The following is a 20339-nucleotide window of genomic DNA, read 5'->3' on the forward strand; positions in this document are numbered from 1 at the left end:
CGGCGGGCGCACGGGGCGGGCTTTTGCACTCGCCCCGGCTCCTTCCCGCTATAAAGGCGGCCCGCCGCGCTGCGCTCCACCACGCCTCTTCTGAGCGCCCAGCCACCTCTCTGCAACCGTCTCCGGACTCCAGCTACCGCTTCTTCTCGCCATGGATCCCGACTGCTCCTGCGCCACCGGTAAGCTCGGGTTCGGGGCCGCGCGTCGGTTGTAGAGCCAGAGAAGCAATCTCTGACGTCCCCTTCTCTTCTTGATCACTCACTTTCCGGGTGCTAACTGCCCCTCCCCAGAGCCTCTCGGTGTACCTCTCTCTAGGCTGATCGAGCCCCGCTCCTACCGACAAGGGGTCGGACTTCATGGCCTGTCCGGTTTCCCACGGGCAGGTTGTGGAACTGAGACTCAATCCCCGGGCTGCCAGCACCCATTCCCGCGTTCGAGTCCTCCCCAGGGACGGTTCGGTTCTCACCGCTGCCTTTCTCCTTGCAGGTGGCTCCTGCTCGTGCGCCGGCTCCTGCAAATGCAAAGCCTGCAGATGCACCTCCTGCAAGAAGAGTGAGTGCCATCTTTTCTCGTACACCCCCTACCCACCGCCACCCCTAGCCCATACTCCAAGGGGAGTTAAAACAGGATAGTTGATGCCCCTTCCTCGGGAAAGGTGCTACCTCCACGATGGGCCCCATAGGGGAGGACCGGAATCACTCATCCTTTGTGCCCAGTGCTCATCTCTGCCTCCTCCTTCCCTTTCACAGGCTGCTGCTCCTGCTGCCCCGTGGGCTGTGCCAAGTGCGCCCAGGGCTGCATCTGCAAAGGGGCATCGGACAAGTGCAGCTGCTGCGCCTAATGTCCGGGAGAGCCCGTCCCCGATGTAAATAGAGCAACGTGTACAAACCTGCAGGGTTTTTTGGGTTTTTTTTTGGTATTTTTTGTTTTGTTTTTGGTACAAACCTGATCCGTTTGCTACATTCCTTTTTTTTCCTATAAAATATGTGAATTATAATAAAAGTTGTTAAATTTTTTCTCGCTTCTGTTTTCCTTTGCGTGCCCAGGAGGGCTGGGGTAGCGGATTGGACTGGAAGTGCAGAAACCTGGGTTCTATCCACAAATGTTAGTCCCTAATAAACTGAGTGCCTTAAGGCAAGTCAGGTTACATCACCGAGCTTAACTTTCTGTAAAATGGAAGAGCCAGAGGATATAAAGGCATGAGGACTCATCGGGTCCGTCTGTTATCATGTCAAGCGTTGATGGCACAGAAACTTCTCAATCCAGAATTTTTTTAATTGTAAGTAATCTCTAAACCCAAGGTGGGGCTCAAACCTCCTACCTGAGATCAAGAGTCACATGCTCTAGGGACTGAGCCAGCCAGGTGCCCTGTCAATCCAGAATTTCTCATGCTCCATGGTTTCTCTGCCCAACCTCAGATCCTCACCAGATTTTAGGCTTGAAAAGTGACTAAAGGGAATTGGAAAACAACTTCTCACCTGTTTGAATCCTACATGGGGTTCTCAAACCCCTGTGGTGAAGGAGTAGTTTTTACTTTCTATGCATCACAGACTAAATCTTGGTAAAAATAAATTAATTTTACAAAAATGCCATAAAAGAACAATATGAAGCTCATGTATTTAGATTGGACACACATAGTTTCAATAAATACATGAAGAACAAAATTAGAGATTTTAAAACACTGCGCATATATATGTTCACTGAAGGTGTTCACTGAGCACTAGAAACAATTCACAAATTCCCCAGTGCTGTGGACCACACACACCTGAGTAGCTATGTCTTGGATGTCCTTCCCCACAGAGAACTTGGCTTGCTCCCTGCCACTGTGCCACTGACAGGACACCCAGTACCCCTGAGAACTCCCTGTTGTGACTTGGCTCTGAGTCTTTGGAAGTTCCTCCCCAGGTCAGGCTGGGATCCGCCCCTACAAAATCTGCCCTTGGCAACTTGAAACCAACAAAGTCACTAGGGAATTGGAGACAATTGCCCAGCCATTTCCCCACAAGAGGGAGGCCATCCAAGAACTGGTTCCAGATGAAGTACTTCATGTCTGTCTGTGCAGGGTGATGGCCAGTCCTGCACTTTGGAAGTCTTTGCGGTGTTTATTAGGCAGGAGAGAGGCCTTGAGTGACTTGTAATTAGTGCCAACGGTTAGTCCCCCGGGGCTCTTTGTGGAGGGAGTTGCTACTTGATGTTCAATCAAAGAGAAAGTGAGTCATGTGGCCCTGAATCAGGACCATGCTTGCCTGTGGGTGCCTGGTGTGAAAAGGGGATTTATGAAGCCAGCCCGTGCCCAGAGCATGGGCTTTGCTGTCAGGCAGTCTGGGTTCACAGCCTCCTTTGTCACAGGTGGAATGACCTGGGCAAGCTGCTCAACCTTACTGAGCCTTGATTTCCCCATGGAAAGGAGATTCGGTCTCTATGTGGGATTAAATGATAGGCTCCCGGCTCCCGGCTAGGGCTTAATAAACAGTGGTCATTACATCCACACTGACATTCATGGAGAGGGAATCCTATTGAATCCCAATAAGCTCTTAGGGAAAGGGTCCAAGAGTTTGGAAGCATTACTCTAGGCTGGAGGTTAAGGGTGGGATTGGAAATTTGCTGACCTGGTGCTGGAAGGAGGGTGGATGACCAGCCTAAGGCTCCCAGGGACAAGATGCTGCCACGGCATTTGGACAGACACAAAAGTCTTCACCATCCTTCATGCCGTTTGGTCCGCAGGAATCAATGAGAGAGTGAACATGCAGGGGCTGGAGTAATCATGCTGTCTTCAGAGAGATTGAGCCAACTGTCTAAGGTCACGCAGCTCCTAGTCAGGGGTCTGAACAAATACAGCTGGCCTCAGGCCCTGTCCACAGCTGGCTGATCATGATGGCACCGGGTGCTAAATATTGCCTCTCACGATTCAAAGGTGGAAGGGCCTCTGGAGATGGACCAATGGTGCCCCAGCTTGAGAGATGGGACACTGAAGCCCAGAGAGGTCAGAGAGCTAATGTAGAGGATGTGACTGCCAATTCAGTGCTCTCCCCACTGCTGCTCTGTGCCAGGTGTTCAGCGTCCTTACTTTTTTTTTTTTTTCCAACGTTTATTTATTTTTGGGACAGAGAGAGACAGAGCATGAACGGGGGAAGAGCAGAGAGAGAGGGAGACACAGAATCGGAAACAGGCTCCAGGCTCTGAGCCATCAGCCCAGAGCCCGACGCGGGGCTCGAACTCACGGACCGCGAGATCGTGACCTGGCTGAAGTCGGACGCTTAACCGACTGCGCCACCCAGGCGCCCCCAGCGTCCTTACTTTTCATGTGAAGTCATGGTGCGGGGAGGAAGGTGAGGGCATGATGCAAAGCCCATGTGAGTGCAAATCCTACCTGTGTCACTTACAGCTATGTGACGTAAACCTCTCTGGCTTAGTACTTCCACTGTAAAAGGGGCAAAGAAAGGCATCGGGCTCAAAGCATTGAATGAGTTAATACATGTAAAGAACTTAGAACAGTGTCTAGCACATCATAAGTGATCTATTAATATTAGCTATTACTTTATTTTTATTATACATAGCATAAGGCACATTTGTTACCTCCTGACAAATCAGCCAGGCCTGGGATGCTATTACTTTATTAATATCATGCATAACACAAGGAGTATTTATTTACCTCAAATCAGCCTGGCCTGGGGTGCCAGGTCATGTGTCCTGTGTGGTCTTTATCAATTGCAGGAGAATGTGGCCCTTGGGCAGAGAACATCATTCAGTCTCCCCACAAACCTGTGATTGGAATTACAAGTATAAAGCCACGAGGAAGATGCTCTGTGCCTTAGGTCAGGCACCAGAAGACACCTGCCATCTTTTTAACATTGTACTTTGAAATGATTCATATTTTCTTTAATTTAAATGAAAGACAAACTTTTTTAAAAAAATTTTTTTTAATGTTTATTTATTTTTGAGACAGAGAGAGACAGAGCATGAACAGGGGAGGGGCAGAGAGAGAGGGAGACACAGAATCCGAAACAGGCTCCAGGCTCTGAGCTGTCAGCACAGAGCCTGACGCGGGACTCGAACTCACGGACCGTGAGATCATGACCTGAGCCGAAGTCTGACGCTCAACCGACCAAGCCACCCAGGCGCCCCATAAATGAAAGACAAACTGTTTATGATTACTAAAAATGAGAATCAATCTTATCCTAGACATAGAAGATAGCCAGAAAAGTATATATAGTGTATGAAAATATACTATATAAACATATATGTATTTCACTTATGGATCATCTCATTTGCTACCCATAGTTTGAGGTGGCAGCTTGCTCTTATTAAAAAGGTCTCAAGTAGTAGAGAAACATAGACATACCTAGGTCAAAGTCAGGCTTATCTTTCCCCAGGGAAGCTGACTGGATTCAGATCAGTGTCCACTTCTAGCTGTGTGACTTTGGCCAAGTAATTTAGACTCTGTGCTGTAGTTATCCGTTAACAAAAAGGGCTCAAAAGTAATAGTAATTCCCTATTGGGGTCTTTGTGAGGGTACAAATTTCAAAAGTGATTATAAAATGGCCTGGCACATAATAAATGCTATGTAATTCTTGAGATGCTTAAAGAGTAATAACTACTTTTCTTTGTTATTTTCAAGCCAGGTCTCCCTATTGCCTAAAAGAAAGCCTCCTTTGTGGGCATCTTACGCATTGGGCAAGAGTGGGGCCAAGTATGGAGTGCGGTGCACCTGAAGGCTGTCCGGCGCACTAGATTTAACCCAAAAAAGGGCCCAGACAATCGCGCCCATATATCTTTTCCCGCCTGGAGAACGGACAGAGGCAGTGGTCTGTGCCTGCCAAACGGTGTACCGCATAAAAGGGTCCGAAAGCCCGACGTGAGGCCGGAGAAGAGACATGCCAGGGGAGGCAAAGGTCACGTCCACCCCCCATCCTCTGCACACAACTCTCTCAGGTGGCTCTGCAACCCACCCTCTGCCCCTTGCCCCCGCCAAGCCTGGGTCTGGAAGGAGAGGCCAGGGTTGCACACGGGCTCCGGGAAAAGGGAGACCCCGGGGACACCTGCAGTGGGCCGGGGGTGGGGAAGGCGGCGAGCACACAGGCAGAGAGTTCCCGGAACCGACGGGAACGGGGGGCGGCGGCCAACCGCGGGGAGACCGAGAACGGGCGGGCAGGGCGGCTGGGACACCGCGTGCCGACCCCTCCGCGCGGTGCGCACGGAGCCCGCCACCCTCCTGGACCCGTGCACCCGGCCCCGCGGGGTGCACACAGCACAGCCAAGGACACGCCGGGCCGCGCGCTCTCCGCGGGGCGGGTGCAAGGGCCGGGGCAGGGCCTTTGCGCCCGGACCGCCCGCTCCCGCTATAAAGCCGGCCCGCCAGCGCCCAGGCTCCACCACGCCTCCAGCCATCAGCGGTGTGCCTCTTGTGTCGCCTGCTTTGGACTTCCGTCGTCACCTCGACTCCAGATGGACCCCAACTGCTCCTGCTCCGCCGGTAAGGGCCCCCGGCTCTGAGTCTTAGGGTGCAGTTTCCCAGGCCCGGACCGACTGTTCTTGGGGTTAGAAGAGCGACTGTTTTGGACTTGAGCTGAATCCAGTCGTGGGCACGTGCTTTCTCCCCGCGAAGCCCCAGAGAGCATTTCCGTTCTCTCTCTGCCCCCTGTGTTAGAGGGGAGGGTACTGCGGTCACGTCGAAGCCTCCTGTTGGTCGAGGGCTGCTGACCTGGGACACAGTGCTCTGTTCAGGCCTTGGAGCCACCAGCTCTTGATGGGAGGTGGGGCATTGCCTCTTCGGGGTTCAAGACCACAGGCCCTGGCTCTACTCTTAGCCCTTCGGAAGGCCCGAGACCTTCCGTGTGGAGTTAAAGCCAGAGGGGACCTACCTCTCCTAGCACCGCAGAGACAGGGAGTGGGGCTGCCCTTACCCGCCCTGCGTGAGGAGCGAGCTCCTGGTGCTGGGCACCGACCCGGAGGCCGCAGGGGGCGTGTGTTGCCCACCCACTGTGGCTCCTATGCCGCACTTGTGCTCACCGCGGTCTCTTTCTCTCCCTGGCAGGTGGCTCCTGCACGTGCGCCGGCTCCTGCACGTGCAAAGAGTGCAGATGCACCTCCTGCAAGAAGAGTGAGTGTGGGGTGTTCTCCCAGGGGGGCTGGGCTGGGTCAGATGACCCAGCTTCTCTACATCCCCTTCCCTCAGCCCCTGACTCAGAATTGGCACTGAAAGTTCCTGCAGATAAGATGGTGGAGTCCCCACCTCATCCCAGAACAGGGCAACCGAGGCCCCTGCAGAGAGGTCAGCAAATCGTGTCAAGGATGCAGCCAGCACCAGAACCTAGGTCTCCTGCCTTCTGAACCCTCCAGCGTCCTGACACTTGATGTTCATGAATTTGATGACCACGTGTGGTGTCTCTGACCTGGTGCAGCCCTTTCCTCTGCAGACAGCCCAGAACTTCCCTGGCCCTCCTGGGCGCTGGTAGGCGGGGGGTGCCCCCTCTCTGACCTTGAGGACTTCCCTCGCGTCACTGTGTGGTTCAGGGGGGCAAAGGACTAGCCTCCATTGTCCCTGGAGGCCCTGTCTCTGTGTCTGCAGGCGTTCTGCCCTGTCCTGGAATCAGATGGGGGCAAGGCAGCCTCTTGCTAGGGGGTAGGACCCAGTTGTCTAGGGACAGAGCAGGCCATCCTCAACCCAGGGCCCTGCAGGGCTGGGGGCAGAGCTGTGCCGGGCCCGCTGTGGGAAGGGAGGTTCCTGGTGACCCACTTGGGCTCTGACCCACTCGGGCCTTTCTCCCCCAGGCTGCTGCTCCTGCTGCCCCGTGGGCTGTGCCAAGTGTGCCCAGGGCTGCATCTGCAAAGGGGCATCGGACAAGTGCAGCTGCTGTGCCTGATGTGGGGGAGCACCTGTTCCAGATGTAAATAGAGCAACATGTACAAACCTGCAGTTTTTTTTTTTTTTACTTTTTCATATTACCATGACCTGTTTGCTACATTCCTGTTTCCATAAAATACATGACTTATAACAAAACTTGAATAAAATAAAAGTTGAATTTATTCTGGCTCTCTTTTCATGCTTTGGATATAAGGGACCTCATATTCCCCATGGCTGGAGTGGAGGATTGGACCGTAAGTGCAGAGACCTGGGTCCTGGACTCCCAAGTATTAGCCCCTAACACTCTGTGCCTTATGGGAGTCAGGTTACCTCTGAATCAGTTTCTTGGATGAAAATGAAAGTATCTAGATGCCCTAACAGTATGGGGCAAATACAGTTCCCCTCAATTCTTGTGGGAAGTGTTTGTGGTCTACAACTTCTCAATATCTAATTAGGATTCCCTGCTGAGCTTTGATCCTCAGCAATGTTAGGCTTCAGAAGTACTCAGGAGGGTCGCCTGGCTGGCTTAGGTGGTAGAGTGTGCAACTCTTGTTTTGTTTTGTTTTTTATTTTTTTAAATTTTCATCCAAATTAGTTAGCATATAGTGCAACAATGATTTCAGGAGTAGATGCCTTAGTTCCTCTTACCCATTTAGCCCATCCTCCCTCCCACAACCCCTCCAGTAACCCTCAGTTTGTTCGCCATATTTATGAATCTCTTCTGTTTTGTCTCCCTCCCTGTTTTTATAGTATTTTTGTTTCCCTTCCCTTATGTTCATCTGTTTTGTCTCTTAAAGCCCTCATATGAGTGAAGTCCTATGATTGTTGTCTTTCTCTGACTGACTAATTTCACTGAGCATAATACCCTCCAGTTCCATCCACGTAGCTGCAAATGGCAAGATTTCATTCTTTTTGATCGCGAAGTAATACTCCATTGTGTATATATACCACATCTTTATCCATTCATCCACTGTGGACATTTGGGCTCTTTCTATACTTTGGCTATTGTTGATAGTGCTGCTATAAACATGGTGCACGTGTCCCTTCGAAACAGCACACCTGTATCCCTTGGATAAATGCCTAGTAGTGCAATTGCTGGGTTGTAGGGTAGTTCTATTTTTAGTTTTCGTGAGGAAACTCCATACTGTTTTCCAGAGTGGCTGCACCAGCTTGCATTCCCAGGAGTGTGCAACTCTTGATCTCGGGGTTTGGAGTTGTAGGTTCAAGGCCCACGTTGGGTGTACAGATTACTTAACTAAAATCTTTACAAAAAAAAAAAAGTACTTTGGGGATGGAATCTACCTCCCCACTTGTTTGACTTTTCTTTACAAGGCTTGCTTCTAACACACTTGAAGGACCAATTTTTATTTTTTATTTTTGAGAGGAGAGAGAGAGAGAGAATGAGCCAGGAGGGGCAGAGAGAGGGAGAGGGAGAATCCCAAGCAGGCTCCATACTGAGAGCGAGGTGCCCAATGTGGGGCTCAAACCCACAAACCCTGAGATCATGAAACTGAGCTGAAATCAAGAGTCGGATGCTTAACCGTCTGAGCCATCTAGGCACCTCCCAATTTTTACTTTCTGACATAGATTTAATTTTTGGCAAAATAAATTACTAAGAAAAAACTTTAAAAGGCACAATTTACAAAACCCATGTTTTGATTCAACAAATTTCCCTCTTGTTTTGAGGAACAAAATAACAAAACGTTTAAAAACTGCAAACGACACATGTATTCATCAAAGGTGTGAACTGAGCACTAGAAACAATTCACAAGGTGTGTGGACCACATACACCTTGAGTAGCACCGTCTCCAACACCCGCACAGGGAATCCGTCAGTGTTGGCTTGTCTAGTGCCACTGACAGGACACCCAGTACCCCTGAGAGCTCCCTGTTGTGACTTGGCTCTGAGTCTTTGGAAGTTCCTCCCCAGGTCAGGCTGGGATCCGCCCCTACAAAATCTGCCCTTGGCAACTTGAAACCAACAAAGTCACTAGGGAATTGGAGACAATTGCCCAGCCATTTCCCCACAAGAGGGAGGCCATCCAAGAACTGGTTCCAGATGAAGTACTTCATGTCTGTCTGTGCAGGGTGATGGCCAGTCCTGCACTTTGGAAGTCTTTGCGGTGTTTATTAGGCAGGAGAGAGGCCTTGAGTGACTTGTAATTAGTGCCAACGGTTAGTCCCCCGGGGCTCTTTGTGGAGGGAATTGCTACTTGATGTTCAATCAAAGAGAAAGTGAGTCATGTGGCCCTGAATCAGGACCATGCTTGCCTGTGGGTGCCTGGTGTGAAAAGGGGATTTATGAAGCCAGCCCGTGCCCGGAGCATGGGCTTTGCTGTCAGGCAGTCTGGTTCACAGCTTACCTTGCCATTTCTTGGCCATGTGACCTGGGCAAGTTGTTGACACTTACGAAGCCCTCATTTCTTCATTTGTATAAAGGAGATGACATTTCAATGTAAGAAATTAAGTGAGATAGTGTCCTGGCTCCTGGCTAGGGCTTAACAAACAGTGGTCATTAAGGTCACTACAATATTCACACTGACATTTGTGGAGAGAGAATACTTCTAGCTCCCAACATGCTCCAGAGAAAGACTCTTTGGTTTGGAAGTATTACTCTGGAGGCTAGAGATGGGATTAGAAATTTGCTGACCTGGGGCCCAGGGGAGTGTGGATGTCCAGCAATAAGCCCCTAGGGACGGGATGCTGCCACCGCATTTGGACAGACACAAGAATCTTTCCCATCCTTTACGTCGTTTGATCTGTACAGGAAACAGTTAAAAGCGAACATGCAGGGACTGAAGTGATTGTGCCAACACCAGAGAGATTAAGCAACCAGCCCCAGGTCACACAGCTCCTAGTCAGAGTTATTAATTTATATACTACAGCTGACCTCACCCTCTGGCCACCACTGGCTGATCATGATGTCACTGGATGCTAAATCCTGCCTCTCATCATTCAGAGCTGGAAGGGTCCTTTGAGATAGTCTAGTTGTGCCTTATCTGGAGAGATGGGAAACCGAAGCCCAAAGAGGTCACAGAGCTCTGCAGAGGATCTGACTGCCCTCTCAGTGCTCCTCCCACTGCTGCTCTGTGCCTCTCTGTCCTCACCTTTCATGCGAAGTCATGGTGCAGGGTGGAGGGTCAGGGCATGATGCTACAGTCAGCCTGCATGAGTGCAACGCCCTCTCGTGTCACTTACAGATGCGTGAGGTAAACCTCTCTGTGGCTCAGTCTCCTGCACTATAAAAGGGGAAAAATAGTAGGGCGGTGGCTCTTAGAATGAGATTATTTAATACATGTAAAGAAATGAGAATGATGCCTAGACACAGTGAGTAATCCATAATGTTAGCTATTATTTTATTAATAGCATTCATAGCATAAGAGACATTTCTCTACCTCCAGACAAATAAGCCCAGCCTGGTGGGCTTAGCTGCGTGTCCTGTATTGTCTCCATCTACCCAATGAGCATGTGACCAATTGCCCAGAGAGAGTTATCCTCTCTTCTCACACAAGAAGGGTCGGCCCTAGGGATATAAAGCCATGAGCAAGACAGTCCAAATCCTCATAATAGATACAGATGGATGCTTGCCATCTCTGCTGTCCTCTGCAACCGTATCTTACTTAACATTTTCTTTTGAATGATTCATATTTTTTGAAATACATTTATATGAAAAGCAAAGTCTTTTACCACTACTGAAAATGAGAATGAGTTTACTTCCAGACATAGAAGTGTGCTAGAAAATCATGTATCATATATATATGTATATATATACATATATATGTGATTACATATACATATATATCATATATTACATATACATATACATATATATATATATATATATATATATATATATATACTCCTTTTGTTTCACTTTGTCACTCCCAAGATTGAGCTTGACACAGTAGAGTGGAGCTAAAGACATATCTCTGGGCCGAAGGGAGGCTTTATCATTTACTTTCTTTCCCTCCAGCAGTGGCTGGAACCATATCCAGGGTACCACCTCCCAGCACCGTGACCCTGGCTTAGCTACCTTAAACTCCATGTGCTGTGTGCACTTTTGCCTTTGGGAAACTGGCTCGTAACTAATGTCCCCTTTATGATTGCTGTTAGGGGGGCACCTGGGTGGCTCAGCTGGTTAAGGGACTGACTCTTGGTTTCTGTTCAGGTCACAATCTCTCTGTGAGTTCGAGCCCCACATCAGTCTCCGTGCTGACAGTAGATTGGGATTCTCTCTCTAACCTTCCCTCTGCCCTTCCTGTGCTTGCGTGTGCTCTCTCAAAATAAATAAATAAACTTAAAAAGAAATTAAAAACATAAAGGATCACTGGTAGGGTTCAAATAGCCAAGATGAGACACAAGGATGGGAACGGACTAAATGCTATGCAGTTGCCAGGAACGCAAAGAGGGACAGAACCACTTGTCTTACTTTGTTATTGGATGCCGGGTTCACCTATCACATACAAAGATCCCTTCCCATGCTTTGGGCACCTCCATCATGAGTGGGGTGAATTGGCAGGGCTGAGGAAAGCCCCTAGAAAGTTTAGGCGAAGGAGCACCCGGACAAACAGGCCCACACATCCCTTCCGCGGTAGAGGATAGAAAGAACGAAGGGAGTCACAGGCCTGTGCTCACGGCGTTGCTGTGTACAAGACAAACATGCCTTAAGGCCCACAATAGGGGACCTAGACAGGCAATGGCTGGCAGGGAAGGGAGGAGGAAGTCACTAAATACTAGGTAATTCTTGGAATGCTGAAAGGGAAATGACCGCTTTTCTTACTTTGTTATTTAAAGTCAGGTCTCCCTATCACCTAAAAGAATCCCTCCGTTGTGGGCATCTTACCCACTGGGCACCGCCTGGAGTGGGGTGCATCCGCAGGTTGTGGCAAGCCCTGCTTTTAACCCAAAGAAGGGCCCAGACAATCGCGCCCATATATCCTTTCGCTCGTGGAGAACGGACAGAGGCAGTGGTCTGTGCCTGCCAAACGGTGTACCGCATAAAAGGGTCCGAAAGCCCGACGTGAGGCCGGAGAAGAGACATGCCAGGGGAGGCAAAGGTCACGTCCACCCCCCATCCTCTGCACACAACTCTCTCAGGTGGCTCTGCACACCCACCCTCTGCCCCTTGCCCCCGCCAAGCCTGGGTCTGGAAGGAGAGGCCAGGGTTGCACACGGGCTCCCGGAAAGAGCGACCCCGGGGACACCTGCAGCGGGCCGGGGGTGGGGAAGGCGGCGAGCACACGGGCAGAGAGTTCCCGGAACCGACGGGAACGGGGGGCGGCGGCCAACCGCGGGGAGACCGAGAACGGGCGGGCAGGGCGGCTGGGACACCGCGTGCCGACCCCTCCGCGCGGTGCGCACGGAGCCCGCCACCCTCCTGGACCCGTGCGCCCGGCCCCGCGGGGTGCACACAGCACAGCCAAGGACACGCCGGGCCGCGCGCTCTCCGCGGGGCGGGTGCAAGGGCCGGGGCGGGGCCTTTGCGCCCGGACCGCCCGCTCCCGCTATAAAGCCGGCCCGCCAGCGCCCAGGCTCCACCACGCCTCCAGCCATCAGCGGTGTGCCTCTTGTGTCGCCTGCTTTGGACTTCCGTCGTTACCTCGACTCCAGATGGACCCCAACTGCTCCTGCTCCGCCGGTAAGGGCCCCCGGCTCTGAGTCTTAGGGTGCAGTTTCCCAGGCCCGGACCGACTGTTCTTGGGGTTAGAAGAGCGACTGTTTTGGACTTGAGCTGAATCCAGTCGTGGGCACGTGCTTTCTCCCCGCGAAGCCCCAGAGAGCATTTCCGTTCTCTCTCTGCCCCCTGTGTTAGAGGGGAGGGTACTGCGGTCACGTCGAAGCCTCCTGTTGGTCGAGGGCTGCTGACCTGGGACACAGTGCTCTGTTCAGGCCTTGGAGCCACCAGCACTTGATGGGAGGTGGGGCATTGCCTCTTCGGGGTTCAAGACCACAGGCCCTGGCTCTACTCTTAGCCCTTCGGAAGGCCCGAGACCTTCCGTGTGGAGTAAAAGCCAGAGGGGACCTACCTTTCCTAGCACCGCAGAGACAGGGAGTGGGGCTGCCCTTACCCGCCCTGCGTGAGGAGCGAGCTCCTGGTGCTGGGCACCGACCCGGAGGCCGCAGGGGGCGTGTGTTGCCCACCCACTGTGGCTCCTACGCCGCACTTGTGCTCACCGCGTCTCTTTCTCTCCCTGGCAGGTGGCTCCTGCACGTGCGCCGGCTCCTGCACGTGCAAAGAGTGCAGATGCACCTCCTGCAAGAAGAGTGAGTGTGGGGTGTTCTCCCAGGGGGGCTGGGCTGGGTCAGATGACCCAGCTTCTCTACATCCCCTTCCCTCAGCCCCTGACTCAGAATTGGCACTGAAAGTTCCTGCAGATAAGATGGTGGAGTCCCCACCTCATCCCAGAACAGGGTAACCGAGGCCCCTGCAGAGAGGTCAGCAAATCGTGTCAAGGATGCAGCCAGCACCAGAACCTAGGTCTCCTGCCTTCTGAACCCTCCAGCGTCCTGACACTTGATGTTCATGAATTTGATGACCACGTGTGGTGTCTCTGACCTGGTGCAGCCCTTTCCTCTGCAGACAGCCCAGAACTTCCCTGGCCCTCCTGGGCGCTGGTAGGCAGGGGTGCCCCCTCTCTGACCTTGAGGACTTCCCTCACGTCACTGTGTGGTTCAGGGGGGCAAAGGACTAGCCTCCATTGTCCCTGGAGGCCCTGTCTCTGTGTCTGCAGGCGTTCTGCCCTGTCCTGGAATCAGATGGGGGCAAGGCAGCCTCTTGCTAGGGGGTAGGACCCAGTTGTCTAGGGACAGAGCAGGCCATCCTCAACCCAGGGCCCTGCAGGGCTGGGGGCAGAGCTGTGCCGGGCCCGCTGTGGGAAGGGAGGTTCCTGGTGACCCACTTGGGCTCTGACCCACTCGGGCCTTTCTCCCCCAGGCTGCTGCTCCTGCTGCCCCGTGGGCTGTGCCAAGTGTGCCCAGGGCTGCATCTGCAAAGGGGCATCGGACAAGTGCAGCTGCTGTGCCTGATGTGGGGGAGCACCTGTTCCAGATGTAAATAGAGCAACATGTACAAACCTGCAGTTTTGTTTTTTTTTTACTTTTTCATATTACCATGACCTGTTTGCTACATTCCTGTTTCTGTGAGATATTTGAATGACAATAAATCATCTAGACTCTTCTGGCTCCAGATGTCTACCAGTGTGTTGGGAAGGTGGGACTTGTTTCTAGTTGGGTTAAAGGGGACCTGGGTTGGGGGAAGTTGAAGGGGTGGGCATGGGAAGTGGGGGTAGGGCAGGGTTTCCTGCAGTCTGGCTGGTCCACCTCCTTTGAGGCCCTTCTTTGGCAACTATGACAGCCTCCACTGCCTTCCAGAATGTCCCCATCCTTCGTTGTATCTGTGTCACTACCCATATTCACTCAATAGCCACCTATGGTGCATCTAGTGAATACACAGGCATTGGGTTCTACTTGTCAAGGTCACATAGAGCTTACAGACTGCCTGGGAGAGAGAAGTTCTGATTCGAAAATACATGTCTGTGACTGAGCATGCTGTTGGGTGAGCCCAAGTGGGGAAACCCGCCATGGGAGCTGCCTTCCTGTCAGAGGGGACTGCTTGAGCAAAGGTCCTGATGTGTAGGCCCACATGGCTGGGTAAGTGTGCGAATGGAGTGTTCCAAGTTCACTTCTGAGACCGCGTGTCTCCATCTGCCAGACTCCTCACCTGGCTGCCCTCTGAGCCACTTGGAGGTGGGACAGGGGAAGAGAGGACCACACCAGGGTCCCCCTTTCCTCTTCCCAGCTTCCATTCTGATTTCTTAGGTGTAAGATGGGCTGGGGAACCCAGATTTTAACAAGGACCTAAGGTTGTAACCCACTGGGGCGGTCACATGGAGCATTTAGTGAAATGAAATGAGCCTCTGCCAGGAAATATTTCCACCCTGGTTGGAATTTGAGGCCAAGTCCCCCAACGTGTGGCTGCCTGTCCTGGGGGCCAAGAGAACACGGAGGTACCAGGTTCCTGTCAGTCTGGAGGAAGAGGCGGGTAGGCCTTGCCCTGCAGGATGTGGCAAGTGTTTTCGTAGAGACCAAATCAGGCAGAAGGGGTGGACAGCCCCCGGGGGGGGGGGCTCATACTACAGAGACACCACCTCGGTGTGGATGGGCTGGTGTCCTCGTCACTGTTTCCTAGTGAGAGCCTGGCACAGACCCTGTGGCTCTTGGACAGGAGAGTGATGTGCTATTGCCACGTTTGCTCCAGAAGTCCCGCTGCCACAGTCACAAACGGGCCCAGTTATTTCACAACTCCGCCTTTGGGACTCACAGCTGCCAATCCCCTCCGTGGAAGGGTACAGAATGTTTTCATTCGGCCTGACAAACACAATCATCGGCCTGCAGCGTTTTACTTTTCAAGTCCTGTGTGAAGTAGCCTTCTCGCTTCCTCCCTGAGCCCCCCATCTCCCCAAGGGGTGGGCGGGGCATGACCATTACGGTGGCAGCTGGAGAGATTAATTTACAATAGTTTTTTTTTTTTTTTAAATGAATATGATTGCATCAGAATGGCTCATTTAATTCCAGAAGCCAATACCTTGTTTAGCTGGTAAGGCAGTTAAACATGGCTGCTCTGGGGCCAGATTGCCTGGCTAGAACCACAGCTCTACTACTTAGGCAAGTTATGGGGCCTGTTTGTGCCTTGTAGTTCTCATCTGTAAAGTGGGGGCAGTAAAAGTGAGGTTGGGCGCCATATCTGACAATCAGTAGGTAGATCCATAAATGCTCCCTCCTGGATTCAAAGAACACTTATTGGACCTCTGCTACATGTAAATCACTGTGCTGTGCTGGGCACAGAGGAAGATAATATGTAAATAAGACCCAATCCCTTTGCAAAACTGGAAGAGTTTATTCAAGTCCCTGTTGAGTTCAGGGAGCTTTCATTTATCATTTCTAGACACAGCTCCTGAGCTGGGGCAGAGAGTGACACAGAGTCTGAACATATCTGCCTTTAGGAGAAGGCAGAGAAGACTCTAGGTATGAAAGCCTTGGAGAAGGGTGTGATTCAATCTGACCAGGAGGCCCAGAGAAAACCATTCATTCATTCATTCATTTGTTCATTCGCATGGTCACTCTTTGGCCAGAACTGATTGGAGAATTGGTGAGTAGGCTGGAAGAGTAGGGGGTTAACTCTTCCGGGAAAGGGGGGAGGCTGGCATGACATCCCTGACCGAGGCAGATGCTTCGTATTAGATGAACCAATCAGATCCTCTCCCCTGAGGAGCATCGTTTCCAGGTGCAGGTACAGGAACAAACGGTAACTTGAGCTCTTGCTGTAATTGGACCTACATCATGGGAACAATAAGAATGCACCCAAATGGTAGCCACAAGGATGATTCGACCAAACTACAGATTTGTTTTCTGTGAGCACTGCTGCCCCTCTCAGTCTTCCAGAGACTCGGAAAGCTGAGGATCTTCCCGGAAGAGTCCCAGTGACCTCACTTCCCTCTGAACTCTGAAAGCAAACCCCATAGCAGTTAGGGCCCCTTGAATGACAGCAACAGATACACTTGATCTTAGCCAAAAGGCCGAGAAGCGATGACAGCAACAGAAATGGACTCTGGCCAAATTAGGTAAAAAAGAAATTCGTTGAAAGGGTATAGGAGACGGTGTAACTGATAGGGAGGGTGGAGAACGAGGTCCAGAAAATGGGCAGGAGCCGTGGAATGGGGTGGGGGTGGGGCTGTCAGCAGCAGTTCGTGTCCCGGGAGCAGCCTGGCTGGGCCACTGCTGTTGGCATAACGGTCACCTCCACTTCTCACTGCCCCCGTCACTGCTACCGGCCACAGCTCTTGCAAATGAATTCTAGACTGCCCACTAAGCTCTCCGCCTCCTGCCCAAGACCCAAAGTCCCAGGAAGTCCAGCTGGCTGGGGGTAGGGAAGAGGCATATCTGGCCACCTTTGGACTCCCTGCAGATGCCCCAGACTGACCCTGGCAGGAAACCAGTGAGCCATGGGAGAGTTTAATAAAGGATTTTTTTTTTTCTTTTTTAAGGTTTATTCATTTTTCAGAGACACAGAGAGACAAAACATGAGTCGGGGAGGGGCAGAGAGAGAGGGAGACACAGAATCTGAAACAGGCTCCAGGCTCGTGCTGTCAGCACAGAGCCCAACGTGGGGCTCGAACTCACAAACTGCGAGATCATGACCTGAGCTGAAGTCAGACGCTTAACCGACTGAGCCACCCAGGTGCCCCTCTTTTTTTTTTTTTTTTTTACCAAGGAGTTGGAAGCAGTGAGAGAATTGACCAAGCAATGGAGGCCCTGGCCGGCCTACGCCTGAAGAGCCAGAGGGAGGGGTTGTCACTGGACAGAGAGCAGCTGTCGCTGTAGGAGAGGATGCCCCAACAAGAGCTGTGACCTTCAGGTGGCATCTGACCTTGCAAGGGAGCCCGGGGAATACATTCCGTGACCTCCTGCCCTCCCCCAACCAGATGCCGTTAGGTTCCCACCCTCTACCTGGCTCATAGAGGGGAGGGTGGATGGTGGATCTGGAAAATACTCGGCACACCTTGCAAGTGGAGTGTGCCTCCATCAACAAAAGCTGCGTCTCTTCCTTGCACCCTAGAAGAATCTCACTGATCTAAGGATGAATTCAGCTCAGGGAGCTGGAGGGAGGGAGGGGGTCAGGGGTGACGGTAGAAGGCCAGTGATAGGAAGGAGGCATGGTGGGACATTGGAGGTCTCTCAGAAGGCCTGCAGGTGTGGCCCAGCAAATTTGCTCAGAGCCCCGTGAGGAGGAGGGTGGAGGAAAAACTGAATCACACACCTAAGTCCCTGTGGGACTCTCACCTGGCCCCACCTAAGGCATCACAATACCCATTGAACCATCCTTTCCAAGTGATCCCTGAGGCCACTCCTGGCTGGCTGCAGTCCCACCCACATCCACCTCCACCCCCAGGGCAAAGCCGTGAAATCAGCAGAGCCTGCCTCCCTACTTTCCCCTACATCTCACCACCACACCCAGATCCTTCCTGGCCCCTTCTTTCCTCCGATAGCGCAGAGCCCGAAGCGGGGCTCCAACTCACTAACCATGAGATCATGACCTGAGTCAAAGTCAAGAGTGGGACACTTAACAGACTGAGCCACCCAGGTACCCCTGCAGACTCTTCTATCTAGCAAGGATAGGGAGGTTGGGGTATGTTGTAAAGGTTGGCTGGTTTTTGCCTCGCAGCCAGCAGTGGGGGACTTCTCACGAGTCAGAGAGCCTCCTGGCCTCTGCCTTTGTCTGCAGGGACTCAGCGATTCTTGAGCATCAAGGGAGGAGGCTGAGGCAAGGCTGGAGAGCTGGTGTCATCACTGACGCTTGGGTGATGTGAAAGACTCAGTGGCCTAGTCCCCAGACATTGCCTAGCAAACTGGGGGATGGCATCTCAGCCCCGTCACCAGCCATTCTGGCCTGCCTGACACATCATTGCCATTGCTGGGGGTAGGGGTATTGCCATATATAAACCTCTGGACTCTACTCCCTCCAAGGCACTTCCTGTGCCCACCCACAACAAAGCTAACCTACATACTCTACCAGCAAGCCATCCAGGGGTCTAGGATCACCCCAACTTTGACAGAGTCACATTGTCTTTCAGAAAGAGAAGGCAATGCTTCACCCAGAAAAGGGACTCTCCGGGGGGTACATTCAGGGTTGTGATGGACATTGGTCAAGTCTGGCTGTCTGGGATGCATTCTCTAACTTCCTTCTGGTGAACCCCCTCCGCCCACATTGTGCCCAGCCTCAGAGGGAGGGGAGACCCAGGAGTCTGACTAAAAAAGGTAGAAGTTCAGATCCTTGTTCCCCAACGAGCCTCAACCAATCAGATGTTCCCCTTTGGAACTCACACATGGACTAGAATGAATTCCGAGGATATTCCTCATAGGCACATGCCCTGACCAGATTCTTCGGGCCCTGAGACCAGGCCTGTGGATCCTGTGTCCCCAACGTTGTGGCATTTCCTTGGCTCCTGCCCTCTTTCCAAGCCTGGACCCACAGTGCTCCCCACCCCTACCCACTTTTTCCCATTCCAGCAAATGATGCTTAGCTTAATTCCCTTAAGGAGTTTGGGGAAGATGTTGGTGGGCCAAGGGGGCATCATAGGACCAGTCTGTGGCATCATAGGACCACCCACCGAGCCCAAGATTGGCCTCATCGGACCCCCAGAGCCTAAGACTCTGAGGGCAGAACAAGTCCAGAGACCTGGATATCACCTCCCATCCTGGACCACATTCCTTCTTGCCTGGGCCTGTAAGTCACACCCATGGGTGAGGTTTTTTTCTGGGCAGGTAGGCATTTCCTGCCCTTGGGGCCTGCCACTCTTCAGGCCTGGGAAAATTACTTTCCTGGCAGAGATTCATAGTTTGTACCAATCAGATGAGCCTCCTCATATCCCTATGGGCCACATGGTACTGGGTCCCTGGTATAGGTGAAAAAACAAGGCAAGTCCCCAAGGCAAACTCCCTCAGAAGGAAAGTGCTCAAAGAGGGCATGTGTGCGGGGCCCTTAACACCACTGACTCCTCTTAGAGTCTGCCCACCTCAGTGTGGGCCCTTGCCTCTCTTGGAGGAGGGGACAGTGCAAGAAAAGTCTTGGACATGGGAAAAAGAGCCTTGTTCAATCATTTCCCTGATAGAAGGGAGCCATAGAGGGTTAAGGGGCAAAGAAACAATGTGACTGCTGCTGTTCACATATTCATTCCTGGGTACTTCCGCCGTGCTGGGCCAGTGACAAGGACTGATTAGTACTGATGAATTAGACAGCCTTTGCCTTCCAGGCGTCTTCAGTCCACTGGAGGTATGTGGGCAGAGTCAAGTGCACGAATCAATTCAACATAGGGTGATAGAGGGCAGGATGGAATCAAGTAGACTCCCACCTCTTGGCCACCACCTCCACTGCAGCCACGCTGGTCCAAGCTGCCATCTGCTCTCACCCTGGTCTCTACCTGGTCTCCCTATGTCTGTCTGCCTTGGCCCCTTGAAGTCTCTACTCAGGCCAGCAGCCAGAGGGGCCTTCTGCTCAAAACCCAACATTGGTCTCCATCTCACTCTGTGTGCCAAGTACTCACAAGGACCCACGGATAGAGCCTATGGATGCACATCCTTTTTTAGAGCATTAGATTTTTAAATTTCTGCCAGTGAAATGGGTGCAAAATGATATCTCACTGTGACTTTGATTTGCATTTTCTTGATCGCTGATGGTATGGAACATCTCTTCATATGTTTATTGCCACGTGCTTCTTTTTCTGAAAAATGCCTGTCTATATCTTGTGCTCACTAAGAGAAAGAAAACAAGTGAAGTCCGAACCTTATTCAGATTTCCTTAATTTTTACCTGATGTCCTTTTTCTGTTCCAGGGAAGATACCGTATCGCATCTAACCATCAAGTGTCCTTCGGCCACTCTGGGCTGTGACAGTTTCTCAGACTTTCCTTGTTTTTGATGACCTTGACAGTTTTGAGGAGT

The 20339-nt window shown here is 51.9% G+C and overlaps 3 protein-coding genes across 3 annotated transcripts; all 3 read left to right on the top strand.

Moving 5' to 3' along the window:
• Nucleotides 1-41: 41 nt before the first annotated feature.
• Nucleotides 42-911, top strand: LOC123579191 (metallothionein-1). The gene is made up of 3 exons (XM_045442812.1): nucleotides 42-179; nucleotides 487-552; nucleotides 750-911. The coding sequence occupies exons 1-3, from the start codon at nucleotides 152-154 to the stop codon at nucleotides 839-841; spliced, it is 186 nt and encodes a 61-aa protein (XP_045298768.1). The 5' UTR covers nucleotides 42-151; the 3' UTR covers nucleotides 842-911.
• Nucleotides 912-5333: 4422 nt separating this feature from the next.
• Nucleotides 5334-7026, top strand: LOC123579190 (metallothionein-2). The gene is made up of 3 exons (XM_045442811.1): nucleotides 5334-5473; nucleotides 6035-6100; nucleotides 6772-7026. Exons 1-3 carry the CDS (start codon nucleotides 5446-5448, stop codon nucleotides 6861-6863), a joined length of 186 nt encoding a protein of 61 aa, XP_045298767.1. The 5' UTR covers nucleotides 5334-5445; the 3' UTR covers nucleotides 6864-7026.
• A 5380-nt stretch (nucleotides 7027-12406) lies between these two features.
• On the top strand, nucleotides 12407-14025 carry LOC123579189 (metallothionein-2). The gene is made up of 3 exons (XM_045442810.1): nucleotides 12407-12481; nucleotides 13042-13107; nucleotides 13778-14025. Exons 1-3 carry the CDS (start codon nucleotides 12454-12456, stop codon nucleotides 13867-13869), a joined length of 186 nt encoding a protein of 61 aa, XP_045298766.1. The 5' UTR covers nucleotides 12407-12453; the 3' UTR covers nucleotides 13870-14025.
• The last annotated feature ends 6314 nt before the right edge of the window (nucleotides 14026-20339 follow it).

Source organism: Leopardus geoffroyi, chromosome E2 (genome assembly GCF_018350155.1).
Source record: "Leopardus geoffroyi isolate Oge1 chromosome E2, O.geoffroyi_Oge1_pat1.0, whole genome shotgun sequence".
Lineage (NCBI taxonomy): Eukaryota > Metazoa > Chordata > Mammalia > Carnivora > Felidae > Leopardus > Leopardus geoffroyi.

Bases quoted from the DNA above. Each gene is read 5' to 3' on its own strand.
- LOC123579190 (XM_045442811.1), top strand. From the start codon at position 5,446: ATGGACCCCAACTGCTCCTGCTCCGCCG. The intron at 5,474-6,034 runs GTAAGGGCCCCC...TCTCCCTGGCAG, and splicing joins CAACTGCTCCTGCTCCGCCG to GTGGCTCCTGCACGTGCGCC. The intron at 6,101-6,771 runs GTGAGTGTGGGG...TTTCTCCCCCAG, and splicing joins ATGCACCTCCTGCAAGAAGA to GCTGCTGCTCCTGCTGCCCC.
- LOC123579189 (XM_045442810.1), top strand. From the start codon at position 12,454: ATGGACCCCAACTGCTCCTGCTCCGCCG. The intron at 12,482-13,041 runs GTAAGGGCCCCC...TCTCCCTGGCAG, and splicing joins CAACTGCTCCTGCTCCGCCG to GTGGCTCCTGCACGTGCGCC. The intron at 13,108-13,777 runs GTGAGTGTGGGG...TTTCTCCCCCAG, and splicing joins ATGCACCTCCTGCAAGAAGA to GCTGCTGCTCCTGCTGCCCC.
- LOC123579191 (XM_045442812.1), top strand. From the start codon at position 152: ATGGATCCCGACTGCTCCTGCGCCACCG. The intron at 180-486 runs GTAAGCTCGGGT...TTCTCCTTGCAG, and splicing joins CGACTGCTCCTGCGCCACCG to GTGGCTCCTGCTCGTGCGCC. The intron at 553-749 runs GTGAGTGCCATC...TCCCTTTCACAG, and splicing joins ATGCACCTCCTGCAAGAAGA to GCTGCTGCTCCTGCTGCCCC.